General features: G+C 40.6%; 1 protein-coding gene across 1 annotated transcript; it reads left to right on the top strand.

The window, feature by feature from the left end:
- Positions 1-2,896: 2,896 nt before the first annotated feature.
- Positions 2,897-19,088, top strand: col9a2 (procollagen, type IX, alpha 2). The gene is made up of 32 exons (XM_053334139.1): positions 2,897-2,968; positions 4,320-4,394; positions 5,553-5,588; positions 5,695-5,757; positions 7,303-7,356; positions 7,920-7,955; positions 8,986-9,009; positions 9,146-9,199; positions 9,348-9,401; positions 10,885-10,935; positions 11,025-11,081; positions 11,222-11,275; positions 12,259-12,312; positions 12,454-12,507; positions 13,877-13,930; positions 14,040-14,093; positions 14,248-14,301; positions 14,400-14,453; positions 14,550-14,603; positions 15,655-15,699; positions 15,810-15,863; positions 15,953-16,006; positions 16,094-16,147; positions 16,235-16,306; positions 16,648-16,683; positions 16,829-16,873; positions 17,299-17,331; positions 17,448-17,594; positions 17,741-17,795; positions 17,958-18,146; positions 18,233-18,310; positions 18,883-19,088. The coding sequence occupies exons 1-32, from the start codon at positions 2,897-2,899 to the stop codon at positions 19,086-19,088; spliced, it is 2,076 nt and encodes a 691-aa protein (XP_053190114.1).
- The last annotated feature ends 389 nt before the right edge of the window (positions 19,089-19,477 follow it).

The raw sequence follows: 19,477 nt of genomic DNA, 5'->3' as shown, positions 1-19,477 counted from the left end.
CCTACATAGTGCTCTCACTACACAACTGTGCAGCTTAATAAAAACATGGTATATTCACATAATGTCTATAAAAATATGTAGTAGGAAGGTTTACATGTGACTATCAAGAAATTTTACATTTATGTTTATGCTCAAATTTTACTCAATGGTATCCTTTGTAGCTGTTGACAGATGTTAACACTATGAAGCAATGTTTGCAGGTCCATGTTTTAATTTGTATCCTGCATGCACACAAGTACACACATGCAAGGATGCAACTACATTCCTGCCGCTATTTGTTGTTGTTGATGTTGTCAATGAAACACAGAATTACACCAACAAAAGCAAGGATGAAGAAGACTGTAAGCAAATAAACATGACCATAAATAATACACAAAAGCTTTGGTGAGATCCAAAAAAAAAGATTCTAAGGAGTTGCATTATGGTAAATGTGGAATATCTAGCCCCCCACTTCAATTTTGGCCATTTGATTTTTAAACTGTCCCTCACAAGCCCTCCAACTTCATGGAAGTGCAGTACTTAATCACTGGAGTACTCCTTTGAGTCAAAGTCTGTTATGATAATATACATTTGCAAAGAGCAGCAAATCTAACATCAAGCTTTACAATGCATGTATCAACAATTTTTTTTCTCAGTTATTCAGTTACTTATTGCTACATCAAAGGGTTAATACAATCTGTGCTAGACTATTCCAAGATGTTGCAATTTTCAACTGCTTAAAGGAAGTGACTCATCAGGATTACAAGAAAATACTATTTTGTCATTTGGATTTACAGAACTTTGCTGACATCGCTACTTCTGAAACATACTTGTGGCATTGAGGCAAGCACTTCACAGTTCACTAGAGCATAATAAATTAGAACCATTAACAATGTCTGCTTGTGGTCCCTGCAAGATGCAGATTTGGTGCACTCTGAATTCTATTAGCCACAATACTAGTCTTGTCATATACATTCAGTCTGTTTATATAGAAGTTTAGTATAAACATATGATGGAGAGATGAACAGGAATACCTCATAATGTAATGTATGGCCTCAGAGATGAGATAGTGTTTAAAACACAAATTTCATGAATATCTGTGATCTGCAGCTACTTATGGATATGAATTAAAACTTTTATATTTGAACATCCTTAGATTCTACAGTTTCTTCTCTTTTTTTCTTTACAGGACTGTGCTATTGAAGTTCATTTTGTCTTATCTCCATTCATGCCATGTTACCTACTGTACTTTTTCACTGTCAGATTTAAACACTTGAGTCCTTGTGTGCGCAAACAGAGCAGAACAGACGCCTCCAAAAATAAAAAAACTTGAGGTTGTAAAATCAGTGCAAAATATATACCACACACACACACACACACACACACACACATACATATATTTAAGTATATATATATATGAATGCCCTTTATTTAATTTTGATAAGTCTATTTACTGTAATTACTATAACCACTCGTATCTTCAAGTTTTCTTAAGGTAATATATTTAGTCCCTTTAGGAAAAGTATGAAAAAGGCTGTAACCGTTCAGAGTAAGAGTGTGATAAATGCAACAAGTGAAAATGGGCCAAACAAATACAGTACAGAGTGCATCACTGTGCTGGTTTCCTAATTTGTTGTTCAGAGGGGTCTGTTGCGATTCCCTATTGTGAGCAATAAATCTCAATTTACTAATGCATCCCCTCTCAGAACAGTCTTCATCATCCCTGAGGAGAACAAATGTCTAATCCCCAGTTGTTGCTGCAGGGAGGCCTCCATAGCAACCAAGTAGCTCTGCAGACTGGCATTTGTTCATGTGTGTGTTTGCTACCACCTAGTGGGCACAAGCGTAATTGCTGTATTTGATGTAATGTAAAGTTCTGTACAATAGGGGTCACTATAAGTTCATTTTTTCACATTCCCATGAGTTTTGTTGATTTAGGCTCAAAAGGCCTTTTTCAATTACTGTGGGAACTAACCTGCTCTTAATGGAATCGCCACTAGATGTCAGTAAGTGTACTAAGTTTGAATGGACCTTTAAAGCATACATGGTGGAGTGCCATTATTTACCATCTATCATTGAACTATTAAAGCCAATTTACCAAGGGGGTGCAGTTCACAGTTTTTTCAAAGTTGACACTATCTTCTGTCCCTGATTACATCCCATATGATTTACATACTGTACCATCCAAGGAGCTCACCGGTCCCCCTAATCAATGCAGCAGAACACTCACGTGGGAAATGTTTGGAAATATTTACATCACCATGCAAACGGGGGGTGTGGAAAAAAATGAACAACTCTGTCACACTTTACAGAGAGAGACAGAAGCAGACGCAGAAAATTGTTGAAGGCCTGTGATTAGGTGTTTCACACAGGTTTCATTCACTGCTCTACTCCCATGGTTTTGGGAGGAGCTTAAGATCTTCTTAGTGCAATTGGCTTTACCTTGTAAAATATATGCCAATTATTCATAAAGCCTGCAATCACATTGGCAGAAGCTGTGCACATTTGGGAAGTTTTCTCTGCCCCCAATCCAGAAAATCAGAGGTATCTTGAGTGTGTATAGGTATGTATGTGAGTGTGAGTGGGCGTGTGTGTTGATGGGTGCATAGGGTATTTTTCTTGTGCTTTCAGGGGCCGGCTGTGGGGGCAGGATTACACCTCTCTCTCTGTCCTGCTCCCTCCCCACCTCGAACTCCCCCTCATCCCTCCATCCATCCATCCCTCTCCACACTCAGCTCTCTCCTCCTGAGTGGATTTTTTCGGGGCTGTGCACATAACCCCCATCCCCCCTCCTCTCAGACAGCTTTGCCCCACCAGTTCCTCACTGTGCTGGCCTGGAGAGGAGTAAGGGAGCGGAAAGAGGAGCTAGAAGAGAGGATTTGGTGAACCGAGGACAGACAGACAGGGGAGAGGGACCATGGCTGCTCTCTCTGCCTTGCTGAAGACCTGGGTAATACTGCAGACCTTGTGCCTGGCTCTGGCCCAAGTGGTAAGTGGACAGGGGAGCTTGAGACCTGCTTGGTTCAGGCATAGCTTCTTTATTCTAGGGTTCAGTGGGAATATAGGCCCTTGGAAATTGCAAGCAGGCACTGGGTGTCAGTGAGGTGATGTTATGAGCTGTGTGCTGTCTTAGTGCTGGTTGATGTGATCAAAATGTTGTAAAATGAAACGATTGATTGGCAGCGTGTATGTCTGAGATATGTGGTGACCCCCCTGGCTTGCATGTAAAAGAAAGATGAGCTTGGAACAGGTTTTTCTGCTGTGGAGACAGAATAAAAACGGATTATCTACTGCGGATCGTCAACCTTTTCGGGTACGGACTCCTTTCTAAAGTTTTAAGTGAGGAGCTGCGATTGAAGGCAAGGATTTTTCATTACCTGGGCTACTTTTTTGCCAAGATGACTTTTATTTATCAGAGTGATGAGAACATTGGAGATTTTTGGAGTTTTTTTATGGGCAAAAATGAAAGATGAGTCTGTGGTCATTGACCCAGTTACAGACACATACACAGAGACTTTGCCCACTGAGTGTGAAAGCTTCTATTCAAACAAACACCTACATGTTATCTACTGGACGTTTTCACTCTTAAGGATTACACTGATTTTTTTTTTGTCTTTCAATTTCACACATTTTTTTGAACACTTGAAGAATTCAAAGTTGGATTAAGAAATCACTTTTTCAGTAACATCTGAGGAATGACTGATCCACTGAGATGCAATTCAAGACAGGCGGAGGAGATAGTGAGATGGCAAGAGGGGGTTTCAGGTGGGGGGAGAGTGGTAAACACTGCCACTCTCATAACCCCTCCTCCCACATTCCTCTTCAATCCCCCATTTTTACCCCTCTCCTGTGCCAACTACATTTCAAATTGCCCCATTGTATTATTTTGGTTTCCTTTGATGCATGTTGAAGTCAGTGCATTTTCAGTGGATATTTTGTCCAAAATGCCACACAGTGCAATCACCCACCCATATTTTACTTATTTGATGTAAGTTTAGACTGATTCCATTTGACAGTGAATTAATAATATCTGTAATTAAGCACATCCAGTTTATTTAATATTTTTTGAATGCTTTAGTATCTTTTGCTGTTAGTTTGACACAAGCTTCTTGGATTTAAAAAGGGGATTTATGACATGCATATTTCTTCACTTGTGCATTTAAAATTATATTCTAAAAATATATTTTAAAAGATTGACTTCATTATGAATCTCTATAAGAAGTGAAATTTTGTCTGTAGCATGTTTTGTCACCTTTACTTTCGTCTTTTTTTGTTTGTAAAGGAGTATGTTATTTAAAATTACCTGACATTATTAAAATAGTTCTTTTTGCTTCTTTCAGCGGGGTCCACCTGGACCTCAGGGCCAGCCTGGCCCACCAGGCCCTTCTGGCACCCCTGGGTCAGACGGCATTGATGTGAGTATCCACACCAGTTTGCCCAACAAGTTTGTCACAAAGACCATCATTGTGCTGGAGAAATACCAACTTAGTGCTTCTCTGCAGTATTGAAGTCTTACCAGCAGAGGGCACTGCAAATGAAAACACACAGGCACAAAAGAGCTCTGTTCCCAATAGAGAGGGGTCTTTGAGAAGAGACCCTTGCTCAGTCCAGGAGTGGGTCTGGGTTTGTGTCACAGTAATGTGATACATTTGAGATATTCTTAGGGTTAACTACATGCAGGTTTTATAAATATAGGCTGCTGGGATGGTGGAGCAGGACACTAACTGCCTGCAAAAATCAGGTGTTGGTTTCTGTTGCATGATCCTAAACCAGATGTGATCAGGCATTTGATTTGTTTTGATCATCTCATTTTTTTTTTAAATTGAAAACGTTGAATTGAAAGTCTTTGGTATAATTGTACTATCACAAATATACGCATTAACCACAGATATGCTGTGAGTTTTGAATTGGGACTGATCAAGAGCTGAGTTTATTGTCAGTATCAGTTTGCTGCCAGAATACAACCAGGATAACATAGTATATTATTGTCCATTTCCCATTTAGCACCTCCTGTTACCTCGTCTTGCAAAAAAAGCTATTCTGCTTTCTCCAAACTGGCAGATGTAACATGTCTCTCATTTTCTAGACTGTCTTTCCACAGTTCCATTTTCTTGGTCCACATCATAATAGAACTAAAAGAAAAGTGGGAGCTGATGGAGAATCAGCATTTGTACAAAGCCTTTGTCTAAAGGCTGATCACACTATTGTGAATTCTTGAAGAGGAGCCTCTCTTACTACTGTATGTGTTGACTGAAAGAACATATTATATATTAGCGCTTAATACATTCAATATTTATACAGAGGTACTGTGATGTCCATTTGAGGACAGAGGTACTGTGATGTCCAACTACACAAACTTACAATACCAGGCTAACCTTTGACACATTAGAGGCACTTTAATCTGCCAAATGTATTTTTGTGAGAACAAACGTGGAAAGCCACATAACTTTTAGCACCTGTCAACTGAAAAGAAAAATCATTTGGAAGACATTTTAGAATGAAAGACTGTTAGTCACGCCACACCCAATAATTACCAGAGTTAAGAGTTAATATTTCTCTATCTCTCTTTGCAGGGAGATAAAGGACCTCCTGGCCCCCCTGGACCACCAGTAAGTTTGTACTTTACAGTTTGTTGAAGTTGATCTTAAAAAAATTAAATATTTCATTTATCTGCACTTGGTTTTGTTCATAACAATAGTGTGCGTTTTACTGTAGGGACAAAAGGGAGAGCCAGGAGAGCCAGGTCCTGATGGAGTTCCAGGAGAGAACGGCATTGATGTAAGTAAACTGAATTTTATGAGTGTGCAGTGTATATGAGAGGATAAAAAGAGAGAGGAGTGCAAGAAGTCAGAAAATAACTGTGAAAACGCTTCTGAAGTGATAAGAAAAAAATCTTGAAAAGAAAAACATTCTGAGAGGTTTAATTAATGCTCACAGCACTTGATTAACAAAAAAACAACCTTTGAAGAAATATGTGAGAAAACAGTACTCTGAGGTTAAAATTTTAAGGTACCATGTAGTATTTTTGACCACCCGTGGCACTGTGGAGCAATATTTTGATGAGAGGGTTTATGTATTTGGGGGTGACATGACACATTTTTGCTGCCACGAGAGGATGGCAAGTCAGTGGCTGTAATAAAGTCTGTTGTTCTAGTTTGCAGTGTGCAAATGAAAAAGGAGAAAAGTCAAATACACCCACAAGCTGATGTAAGCAAAACTGTTTTATGATGTTTTATGAGGTAGAGAATGCATTAACGATGTTTGTAACACCTCAAGGCTGCACAGTGCACACAATGCATTTGGGTGAGAAATGTTGAATGTAATCAAAACAGCTTACAATAAAAACTCCACAGGGTAACTTTAAATTATTATGAAGTCAGTAGGGTGTGCATAATAAAATGTATTATTAAAAAGGTCATCAAAAATGTATGTTATTAAGCTACATTAAGCCTTTGTTTTTGTGTTAGTCTAATATTTAATCTGACATAACAAAGTCTCATAGCCCTGTTTTACATTAGGGATTTTCAATTCAAGAAAAAATCGTTAGGCTACATTAAGCTGCAATGTTCTTACTGAGCTGTTTTCACAGGCTATAAAAAAATCCCTCTGGACTGGCTTGCAACAGAAATATTGTCATGACCCTTGAACTTCTAACTATTGGTTTATTGTGAGCATGGTGATTTGTCAGTCATACAGAAGTCCTGTGTGGGGAAAGTGTTACCTGAACCTTTTCAAACTACATGATGAGGTCAATAGACCTGATGTCAAACCCATTATTACTAATTACGTTCATCTTATTTACAGTAATCACAGATAGCAAGCAGATGTAGATATGGACAAGCCAGTGAGTTTTAAATGATTTTTAAGCTATTTGGCACTTAAGCTATTGATTTTGTCTGATTATACTTTTGTGCAGCTTTTCTGAAGGCAAATTCAAGTCTCGATTAGAGGGAAATGTCATTGCCTCATGATCACATGCTAACTGAAGCACAGACACGCGCGCACACACACACACACACACACACACACACACACACACACACACACACACACATTCCTTAGAGCTTTAGCCAGTAATCCGCTCTGGAATCTCAATCTCGGGTTTGTTTCCTAATTACTTACAAGAACAGTGTCAGCTTCGATCAAATGTGTGATTAGTCATATTGTTATGTGAATTCAAGTCATACATAGCTCATAGAAAGCACACTGGTGAATTATTATTTTCTATTTACCCCCAATATTTTATCTTCCTTGGCCTGACCACTATACACAATTACAGCATACTGCATCCACCTGCCTTCATCTCTTTTTGTCTGCCCCCAGGGTTTGATTGGAGCAAAGGGTGACCGAGGCCCCGTTGGGAGCCCTGGCCCTAAGGCAAGTGTCTGGTTGTAACTGTGCACCTGAAATGAGATTTAGTTCTAATGCTGCTAATCTGTGGAAGCATGAAACTCATTTAACATGTTGATATTGATTCTAGAATAGTATTAATCTTCATTTAAATGATCTTAATTTAAAAAAGAGCAGTGGTTGTAAGGATCCTTTACTTAAGTAAAATGCATCGAAATTTAAAAGTTATGAAGTATTATTAATGAGCTGATGTATTAATGTGTGAGCAGCTTTTTCATGGGGTAGCTTTACATACTAGTGAATTCTTTACTCTATAACGATCCGGCATATTATACAAACTAATAATAAATCTTCATTTGAAATATAGTTGACAGTTAAATAAGTAGAACGTAAAATATTTGCCTCTGAAATGTACTTGAGTGAATATATAAACTAGCATACAATAGAAAGAAGTTTTTAAAAAGTTCAATATAACATTTTCATCCATAATAACATGTAATTAGACTTTCATTATGATAAAGCATTGAATCTCATGTCCAACTGCATACCCTGAATCGTATTCATCACCATGTGTTTTATGTTGTCCACAGGGTCTGTCTGGACCAAGTGGCGAGCCTGGCCTTCCTGTAAGTAAACTATTTGATATCTATGACCTCTCTCCTGCTATAAAGTTGGTATGATGAGTGGATACCTAATATATATTTTAATGGATATTGTATACCGTATAAACAAGGTATAACAAATTAGATAACGTTTTATCTTATGAGGCTGTCATGATACTTGAGTGAAAATGAAAATGAGTTATGACAGGCCGAATTAAGTATTGTTTGAAGCCTAGTCAGTTTCCCAACACACATATTGTAACCCAGCTGCTCTCATAAGGCAACCTCCCGAGTCCCTTTTTCTTCATGCCTGAATGCCTGACCAGCTGTGCCCCCTTTTGGATTTATTTTTTTCCAGATGTGGCATATGCCTTCTGCAGCTGAGCTGATATGCACCTTATTACTACACAATCCTTAATGTAGTAGAAAAGAGCTGTCAATGATCCACATCATCATGTCTGTATTATCATAAAACAACACTAAATGCAACAGCTGAATTCATACACACCAGTAGTGTGACGCTAATTGGTTCACTGCTGCAAAGTTAGCATCTAGCCATCACACTCACTGTAACACATTCTGACACCACTAGGTGGAGCTCATTGTCCATCTATTAGACATCATACACCATATTCAAACATTAATTCCAGAGTCATCCAATGTCATGCTTGAGTGCAACATTATTAGTTAAATCCTTTGTTTAGCATTAATAGGCATCCTGTCTGGGGGGGTGTGCTTGTACATCCAGCTGCCTCATGCTACAAAGACAGGAGATCCTGCCCTGTGGGCTGTTCTTCCTCCAAGAAGGCTTACTTACTTAATTACTTTGTTTATAATTAATTCCAAAAGACACAGCAAACATAAACTGATTGTCCTCTGTGTCTCTGTTCATCTTGAGCGCTGTTTACCCTTCGCTCTGACACTATGCACACACGCATTACTGAATTACTTCTGCCATTATTAATTGGCTTTCGCAAGCGTTAATTGATACTTTGACGAATTGGTCCCACTTGTTATACAGTAATTTAACCCCTTGTGCCTTCTGTCCACACAGGGACCCGGCCTTCCAGGACTTTCTGTAAGTAGCTTGTATGGTATTATACAGTTATCCCTTTATCACTTAATGACTTTACTATAAGGTGTGGAAATAATTTAGTGGCTGGTGAAGAGTATGTTCTCTCTTACTCTCTCTGTCTCTGTCACTCTCTGTATAGGGTGCTCCAGGGCCAATTGGTCTTCCTGGTGAAATTGGACCAAATGGACCAAAGGTAGAACACTGGCTGCTGTTTATTCCACTGCCTGAATGACTGACAAACATCTTAACATCTTATACAAAACGGTTATAAGCTCTCAGGCTCCTTAGGTCTTAAGCTTTTTATTCACAGCTTCTTTCTTTCCTATGCTTTATCTATCTAGGGTATTCTGGGACCACCTGGAGCTCCAGGACTTCCGGGACCTCCTGGCAAACCAGTAAGTGCTCACTCATGACTGTTTTTTCTTGGAAATATCTGTGTAGGTCACCTGTGGTCACCTGTTCCTCTAATTTCTAATGGAACAAAGATAACCCTCATTCAACTGAAGATCTAGTGAGCAGAGCTACAACCACATCTTATCATGTTGTAGTGGAGGGGATGCACTTAGATAACAGGAACACATACAGTGCATTGCAATAAACAACATATAAAATGATTTACAAACAACGCAAAATACAACCTGGATTGTATCAGATATACCTGCAGTTTTGTCCATTCTGTAAATTCAAGAAGATAATCTTTTCAGGGTACGTTAAATATATTGTACCTATTCCATTTTTTGTTTACCACCATATAATGCCATCCAACTGTATACATTCCACTTAACTCACTGTTCACATTTTGAAACTCAATACAGTTCACCACTCTGGTTGGAGCAGAACACATAGTCAGTGGATTTTTGAGGCTGATACCTTCATATCAATATGTGATACTGTCATTTCAAAAATAAGGAGTTGAAAAGTAAAATGATTTATGCATTTGTGACACTGTTTCTTAATTACTTTTAACATAATATTAAAGATAAAGATATTTATTATATATTTGTTATTTTTCAGCCAATATATCCATTGAAACTGATACATGTATATCTGCAATAAGCGAATATCGGCCAATATATCATCACTTTAGTGGTTTAGCTCTAATAGCCACCATTATTAAATGGTCGATAAAAAAGTGCCACTCAGAGAAGACAAGAGTAAGTGATGGATGAGCTACCAGGAGCTCACTGGCCTTTATAAAGTGTATAGTTACATCAGTGTAATTGCAGTTAGCTTACCTTAGTGAAAGGGATCACAGTGTAAAAGTACAAATCAAAGAAAAAGCTAATTCAGCCTGCTAATGCTGTTTAAGTGTACTCTGCTCATCAGAACCTGTAGCAACTGTTTTAAAATGCACCTGTATGAGAACAAACACCTAGCACAATTAGAGCTCACTGCTTCTTATACTGGTCCCAAGTGGTGAAATACAGCAGTACACTTTCAAGTCTATTTTCCAATGGTGTATGTACTCTCCTGTGTGCATCTCTGAATGGTTCTAAGAAGGGAAAGGAGGGGGGGGGGTGTCTTCATTGAGAGTGATGTTCCTAGCCCAGGGGAGTGTATTTGTTTAGCTTTAGTGCTATCCTACGGTAAATAAACCCCCATTAGATCAGTGGGCTGTCTCATCTGACTGTAGCAGGAATACATCAGCCCCTGTAGAGATACTTTACTCTCTAACTCAATCTATAAACAGAGAGAAGGAAAAATGGAAGGAGAAATAGATAGACAGAGAGAGTGCTGACTCAGCTTGTGGGAGTAGAGTCAGTTTTGACCAGGTGACAGACCCCCACCCATCCATCCATCCACCCATTCATCCATCCATCCATCCATCCACCCATCCATCCATCCATCCATCCATCCATCTATCCTTTTTCCATCTAGGGTCCTCCTGGGAAGTTCATTGGTGGAGAGGAGGGCAGTGCAGACTTCCAGGTAAGATCTAATGACATCTTCTTTCTGCAAATCTATTTTGACGTAATTTCACATTTCATAATCCATATATTTCCTCCTCTCGACAACAGTGTCCTCTTAACTGTCCAGCAGGACCTAAGGGCCCCCAGGGACTACAAGGAGTCAAGGTGTGTACTTTGCTTTTCTGTTTCAACTCACCCTGGAGAAATAAGCATACACACAGTTTACACAGTATTTTTCAGTATCAATAATTATGGAACATTTAAAAATTGTTATGACACTAAACTGACCGATTGTTGCCCTCTAGGGACACAAAGGACGTGCCGGTATTCTGGGAGAGCCTGGTAGCATTGGAAAATCGGTGAGCTGCGCTACATCTCAGTTTTGCTGAGAGTGGATACACGCAAAACCCAAACAAGTACATGCTGTACAGTCTTGCAAAACTCACCCACCATTCAGTACCAGCAGAGGCAAGGATTAGCTCTAATGAAGCCCCCTGAGGCACATGACTGGCACTAATCTGGCTGCGATTAGTCAGGCCTGGCCCTGGCCATGCAGTCGGCATGCAGCAAGCCAGATGAAAGAGGTGGTGAAGAGCCAGGTACATGAAGGGGAGGATGAGAGAGTCAGGGTTCGTGCAGCTTCCTCACCTCACTGTATTAAGCAGAGCTAATGAGCACACAGTGAGCTCCTAGGGAACAGCTAGCCAAGCCCCAGGTATTAACCTCTGATCTTCCCACACAAGGAGCCTTCTGGCAGTGCTTAGACGCTCAAAACACTCAATGCACCAAGTTACCACTCCTCCCAAGCAGACCAGTGTTTTAGAAGGCTTGGTGAAACTCAAGGTTGCACTTTAGCGCTGATCTTCGCAGTTGCTATACCACTATTTACTATTTAATACTGAAGACTTCATAGAATAGTATCACAATGATATTCAGACTAGTGGAAAACTTAGATGGGTAGTTTAACGTACCGTAGCATAAAGACTCAAAGCAGGGGGTTAACTTCAAAAATCTACCTGGCAACACCTCTGAAACTCCCAAAATGAACACTTTATATCTTGTATATATTTTAGACTACAAAAATGTAAAAACGAGTTGTGGTTTTATGGGCTGTTGCATTCCAGACTGTGTCTAGTTTTTCTTTATGCTAAACAATCCATTCTGGCTTCATATTTTGTGCACAAACATGAGTCTCTATTGATCTGCCTGAAGCTTTTCAAGACCTCCTACAACTTTTTGAAAATGTTTTCATGTGCCATGATTGGTAGCAAGCACCTGTTCTGCAGAGAGCAGCAGAGAAATAGAATGACTAATGGCCTGCTCTTTTTCTTTCCTCCACCAGGGACCCAGGGGAGAAGTGGGCATCTCTGGGGAGCAGGGCATCCCAGGACCTCCGGTATGCAGAGAATTCAAGTTTTTGTCCCCTGAAAAAGTTACAAATATAGGTTTTTGTTTTGGCGTAGTATTATGTTGGACTGACGGAACCTCATATTCTAAGGGTCAGTTTTTCCATTAACTTGTTTTTCTTTGTCCTAAGGGTCCAATGGGCCTGAGGGGTTATCCAGGAATGATGGGTCCCAAAGGAGAGGCGGTGAGTACCAGCATTTCTTTTTACTTTTTTCACGTTCAAATTAAACTTTTTTTGTCCTCTTTCTTTTTTTGGTACTACGCTGTCCTCGTTCTTAGATGAGCACAAAAGAGGCACAGTCAGACCTGCCCCCACTATACAAACATCATCCATTACCAGCAATGGGGACATATGGAAATGATGCTAACACAAATCTCTCCCCTCCTCTAATGAGTTGGGGTTGTCTGGGTCCACGGTGCCTCCATCTGTAGTTAATGATCCGCTGTAACCATCCGTCTTACTGTTAACATTAGCCGCGTTAGCCAAGTTAGCGCCCCGGCTTAGTGCCAAAGCAAGAGTGGCTGGCTCTTTGTGTAGCTCCCATTAGTGAAGTGAGTTAAGCCCTAATTACCCCTTTATCACAATGAATAGTAGGCTGCCGTGACTTAGCATCTTCTCTGATCTGAAGTGATTGATCGCTCTTTTTTGGCTGGATCATAACAGTGGTGCCAGCCTTATGAACACAAAAGTCCTTGACTGACTGACTGATGAAGTTATACCATTAGTCAGCCGAAGTCTCAGAATGCATTTCACACCAACCAGCAGTAATAGCGGAAGTAAAGCCATTGTAATTTTCGCTGTAAGACTTATATGTCATTTTATTAAGTTTTAAAAATTTTAGGCGAGAAAGTAACCATTTAGATTCCCAATATGGGGTCAATTCATCCACAAAACACCTATTTGGAAATTTGTTCAGACGTTTTCGGAGATGTGAGGAGCTACAGTACATTAGTTTGTCTGAATGAAAAATGAAGCTTCATGTTTTTACTGGACAGAACAACAGTGCTACCTATTGGGCTATTATCACATTTCAAAATCTAAAAATCACATTTCTAAAATGAACAGATTAGCCCATGTTTAATTCCATTTTGTATTTTTATTATAGTTACATTATGTTAAGAATAACATAACAGTAACAAGTTACTGCTTCTCTCTGTCACTGAAGTTATTTTTTGTCAGGAAAAAAAAGTGTCAGTGGAGCTTTGAGTTGAGATTGTTTAGTCACAGTACAGTCAGGCAGTTGAGTTAAAGCTGAGCTGCTGCTTTCAGAAAGTACACTGCTGTTCCAACTGCAGAGTGGTCGTACTGTGTCCTCCCATCCTCTGAAGTATGTGCTCCTGAGTTGAACTTGCCAAGTCTGAACTAGCAAATACACAAGTCTGAATTTGGAGTAGAGAGAGACCTTATGTCAAATTTTGTTCAGTCAATGCGTGGTGCACTCCCTGGGGGCTACTTCCTGTGTCCGTTGTTTCAAATTAAAAGCCCTGTATAATTGTATACACGATCCAGCAACATACTAGGTTATGACCCAGTCTTATTTGTTCTTTCTCAGGGTCCTCGTGGTTATAAGGGCATCACCGGACCTGTCGGAATTCCTGGGCCTCCTGTAAGATTGCACACACCAACACAAACACAGACTCAACTACTTATAGAAGATCAGATACACACATACACACACACCTTAGGTACTCTAAATCTCTCTCTATTGTTTGCAGGGTGAGGAGGGACCTCAGGGACCACCTGGAGAGGCAGGAGACAAGGGAGACAAAGTAGGTGACTCTGCAAGTGTTTTTCTTTGAAGATTATTGTCAAAATTTGAGGCGCCCACAAAAAGAGATTAAATATTTCTCAGAGCTTGAATGGGCCCAGTGATCCTGATGGGCATTTCGAATACACTGACACTGATTTGGTTATCTTCTGCAGGGCAGCCGAGGTATCCAAGGCCCACAGGGTGCAGTAGGCAAAAAGGGAGAAAATGTGAGTGAATACACTTTTGTTTATGCACTACACAGTTGATACGGTGTTTGGAGAGTTTGCCAAATGAAGTCCACTGACTCATGCGCCTGCTTTTTCAGGGTCTGCCTGGTATTGATGGAAAAGATGGCACACCTGGTATTCCTGGAATGAAGGTACGGGTTGCCAGCTGTGATAATGATGAGAAACTTCAATCTCAGAGGAAGATGACAATTTTTCTTATCTTCTTCTTATGTTCCTTCTGTCTGCAGGGCGGCCCTGGCCAGGCTGGGATGCCTGGTCCTCCTGGTCCTCAGGGGACAGCGGTGAGTGATCCTTTAATGTATGTTTGTCTAAGGTTGGTTCAGTAATGGCACTAAAGTCATATGCAAATAAGTCTCTCTGTAAACGCTTATTGTCACTCATACTACGAAGGGGATCATTCTGTTCTCTTCCACAATTCAGCAAAGCCAGAACACAAGCAGAAAACCAGAGTGAAGCAGCCTATACATTTTGGTATGTTTTGTTTTCTGGGCACTATTCCATGTTAACAGTGACCCTGTGACCCAGGCTGTTTTAGAATTTAAGCCACCTTGAAACAGCATTCTCCCTCCCACCTCAAGTGATTTATCACAATCAGACCAGTGGGTATACACATGTACGTGTGTACGTGTGTGTGTACGTGTGTGTGTGTGTGTGTGTGTGTGTGTGTGTGTGTGTGTGTGTGTGTGTGTGTGTGTGTGTGTGTGTGTGTGTGATTGTGTGCACGTCATTTTGAATAAGGGGTAATGGAGCATGAGATGCACACTTTGCTGTGTGGTCATTGCGGTGACACTAACGCTGCTGCAAACTCAAACACCATAACTAAGCCTCCTTTATACTCTGCTGTGATATACCATTACACCCACCTATGCTCACAGTTTCACTGCAAGGAAACCTGATGCAGGGTATGGCTATGGCTGTGACTCAGTCTATTTTCATTATAGTTACAGTATATGTTACAGTATATTAGGCAGTAGCATTATTACCACCCACTACCAGCATAGATGTACAAACATCCACATTTAGTACCTATAGCACTGAGTTCCTCCCAGTATTTCAAACATATGAACCATAGTGTCTTAATATAATGTTGAAGTAAAGATACAAGAATACAAGACATAGGTTTACGTTTAGGTTTTATTTTTGAGAGTTTTTACCTTGATTTGATTGTATATAGCGAAATGTAGGTAAAGAGAAAAGGGGTATGACATACCCACACACTTAATCAAACCTGATATGGTTTGCTTCCTAATCATTAGACCACCAGCCTATCACCCAAGATACAGATGTAACTTTGATTTGCACTTTTTTCATTCTTGTTAATTCTCTCTATAGGGATTACCTGGCAGTCCTGGGACAAAGGGTGGAGCTGGATTTAAGGTAAGCCTTTTACAAAATCATATAACATCTTGAACTTGTTTTCAACCTTCTTTTTTGCATGAAATGTATACCTTTTACCTGTATTAAAGTAATTTAATTTCCCTTATTAGGGTGAACCAGGACCTAGGGGTCACACTGGCATGTCTGGTGCGCCTGGACCTCTGGTAAAAACAAAGACATAGACAACACATCAGTGTTTTCATGCATTGCAATTGAGACCTTGTGCTAAATTGGGTCATCTGCTTGTTCATAGGGTGAGCCTGGTCTTCCTGGTGAGGCTGGTATGGAGGGAGTTCCTGGACCCAAGGTAAAGATCCCAAATAGTTATATTAAAACACTAACATCTTTTGCTACATTATAAAGCAGACATACTCATCTCATCTGACTTCCGCAGGGTGATAGAGGTCAAAGAGGACCAGTTGGACCACAAGGAATCGACGGCAAGCCTGTAAGCTGCTTCTGTCTCTTTTTAAACATTTGCTCTCTCTTTTTAAACATATTTGAAACTGATTATATCTCTAATGTCTCCTGACAGGGAATCAAAGGAGAAAGAGGACCCATTGGTGTTCCAGGTGCCCAGGGCCTTAGTGGAACCAAGGGAGACAAGGTCTGTGTGCAGAAACAAATACATACTGTATATTGCTTTGGGAATTCATGTGTAACATTGCCTGTACTCAAACATACTTTATAATAGTTTAGTTACATAGATTTGTCCAATGGGGGCAGTGTTTACCCATGAATAAAAGTCACACCAATCCACAGTAAATCACAGTTTGAGGCAAGTAATATAAATGATAATCTAAGCATTCTCATTGTCCTTGTTTTAGAGATCAGACAACATATTTCTTACTTTGTGGTCTCTGGTGTCTCTTGCTGCAATCAATATTTAGGATATTATAATTTAGATTTGACCACATTTACATGTACTCAAACCATTTCTCTCTCCAGGGCTTCCAAGGAAAAGTTGGGGGGAAAGGAGACATTGTGAGTCATTATCTTTTAAACTGGATTGTCAGACACATATCTCTTACAGTGTGCTGTATTTTAGCTCCAATCCTGACAAATCTTTTTTATAGTCATCCTTCTCTCCCACTCCATTTTAAAATCGTTTTCTCTCTGTCACTTTTAGGGTGACCCTGGTGTTGAGGGACTGGCTGGCGAGAAAGGTGAAAAGGTAAAGATCATTACCGCACAACTTAAAGCTGTTTCAGACTTCTTGTTATAAAGAACCACCAAAAGTCTTGGAATCTACAAAACACTAAAACTTGCAGGCTTTAGATAAGGAAGTTCAAACATTTTGCTTTAAAGGCATCAAAGCAGAATGATATATAGCAGAGAATTTTATAACCATACCGAAGTTAAGAAGAAGAGGAAGTCTGTTTTTGAATTTGCATGCAAATCCCCGTAATAATCCAGATGGCAAATGAGCTATTTACATGACAGTGAAGCAGTGATGCACGTTGGCTCTTTGAAGCAGCATTTTAGGCATTCATTTAGAACATTCATTCTTGAATTATTGCTCAATGAGTGTCTCTGAGGCAGAAATGATGATGGAAATGATGAATGTGAAAATGACAAAGTTTCTCATTGCTGTGACAGGGTTTGTCTGGTGAACCCGGGCCCAAAGGACAGGTAAGCATCACACTGTGCAGTAATCTGTATGCCAGACTTGTTTCTTCCTTTTTGCATCTCAAATCATTGCATTTCTTATGTATACTCACTCATCCTTAACATTTCTCTCTTCGCAGCAAGGAGTGAGGGGTGATCTTGGACACAACGGTCCAACTGGAGACCCTGGTAAACCAGGTGACATGGGACCACCAGGACTGCCTGGTCCTAGGGGACTCAATGGAGAGCGAGGAGTACCTGGCATGCCAGGCATTCAGGGATCAACAGTGAGTCCAGTTCACTCTTGATGTGTGATGCATGGAACATATACGTATATAAGCATTTATTGATGTACTTGGTCAATAATGGAAATGTGATATTGGAAAGCGATGCCAGAGAAATTGTTGTCTGATTCTGCTCTTCCTCTCTCCAGGGACGCGATGCATCTGACCAGCATATCATTGAAGTGGTGTTGAAGATGTTGCAGGGTGAGCGCCTAGACCTGAATATTCACCTTTGATGTCCATAGGGGATATTAGATTAGCTCATTTCTCCGAAACTGCTTTCATCTCCAGAGCATGCAGTTGCCCATCATCAAAGGTAATTCAATCAAAATCTCATCAATGATGATGCTGTCTCCTCTGTCACAGAGAGGCTAGCAGCTGTAGCGGTGAGCGCAAAGAGGGCTGTGCTCGGTGGAGCAGGTGTAATGGGACCACCCGGGCCTCCTGGACCTCCAGGGCCAGCTGGCTCCCAGGGTCCACATGGCTTGCCTGGTCCTCGTGGTATTCCTGGCATTATTGGTGGACCTGGACAGATTGGAAACACAGGGCTTAAAGGTAGAAATGAACAGTATGGCATAAAAATATGTAAATATTATAGAATAGACAGCTTTTCACATCTCATCCTCTTTTGTCTTAACCAGGAAAGAGAGGGGCAAAGGGTGATAGAGGAGATCCTGGTAAACCCCATCCTGGACCACCAGGACCCCCAGGATTACAGGGTAAGAGCTGAGTCCTCCCATACATGGAATGTCATACAGTGGGATTTTATGTGTGCATAAAGTGCATAAACATTGCACTATGCAGTTTATGTATGTTTTACTGACCAAAGGTTAAGAGGAGGAAAGGGGAAACAAGAAAGTGAAGGACTTTGCATTACAGCTCTTGCCACAGGAGAGCCTGCTCAAAGGCATTTTAAAAGCATCATTAACTTCAGTCATTTAACAGATGCTCTTGAATGAGAATGTAATAGGATTTCAGCAGTACACACTAATTCGGATTCACACTCCCTGATGCATGCATACACACAGGGTAAATATATGCATATATACAGTACACACGTGTAATTTAAGTTGAAAGTGGTATTTTCTTGATTAGAAACCACTCAAGTTCTTGAAATGGGTTGTACGGATGAAAATTAATAAAGCAATAAGATATCATGATAGCTTTCTAAATTGTAACACTTCAGTGGATGTAATCATCCTTGAAAGTTTTCAGTAGTGACAACCTGAACTTGTAGTTAATCATTTTTCATTTTCCAAAATCACTTAAAATGAATACTTGCCTCCCGCAGGTCCTCCTGGTGTTGATGGTGTGGCTCGGGATGGTAGGCCTGGTGAGAGAGGACCTCAGGGATCAGCCGGAGAGGCCGGTCGCCCCGGAAAGGCGGGTTCGTCAGGTCTCCCAGGCTTCTGTGAGGCGGCAATGTGTCTGGCAGCATCAGCATACACCTCCCCGAGACTACAGGAGGCGGGAACGATCAAAGGACCCAATGTTTAGAGATCCGTCTCTCTGTCAGCAGCTCACGACACCTGGGAGAGAGGATGAGAGAGAGAAAGAGAGAAGGCGAGAGACCACTCTTCTCAGTAGAACAAAATCGAGAACAGGGGGTGGGGGGCAATATTAGGGTGACTGGATGTACACCCCCCACCCCTACCGAAACTGACAACCTGAAGTTTTGACTGATGGGACATACTCTGATCTTAATCCCCATATCACCATGACAACTACAGCTCACAGCCACCCACATCCATCCCTCTGAATTCTCTAGTGTTTTGGATGATGTCAGTGTCAGCCACATCCAAATATCCCATCCCTGTTCCAGCAGCGAAGAGGAACAGATTTATATTGTATCTCCTTGTCTTCCACCACAGTATCTATGAGCTGAG

This window comes from Scomber japonicus, chromosome 15 (genome assembly GCF_027409825.1).
Source record: "Scomber japonicus isolate fScoJap1 chromosome 15, fScoJap1.pri, whole genome shotgun sequence".
In the NCBI taxonomy this organism is placed as follows: domain Eukaryota; kingdom Metazoa; phylum Chordata; class Actinopteri; order Scombriformes; family Scombridae; genus Scomber; species Scomber japonicus.
This window is presented reverse-complemented; position numbering and strand designations above follow the sequence as displayed.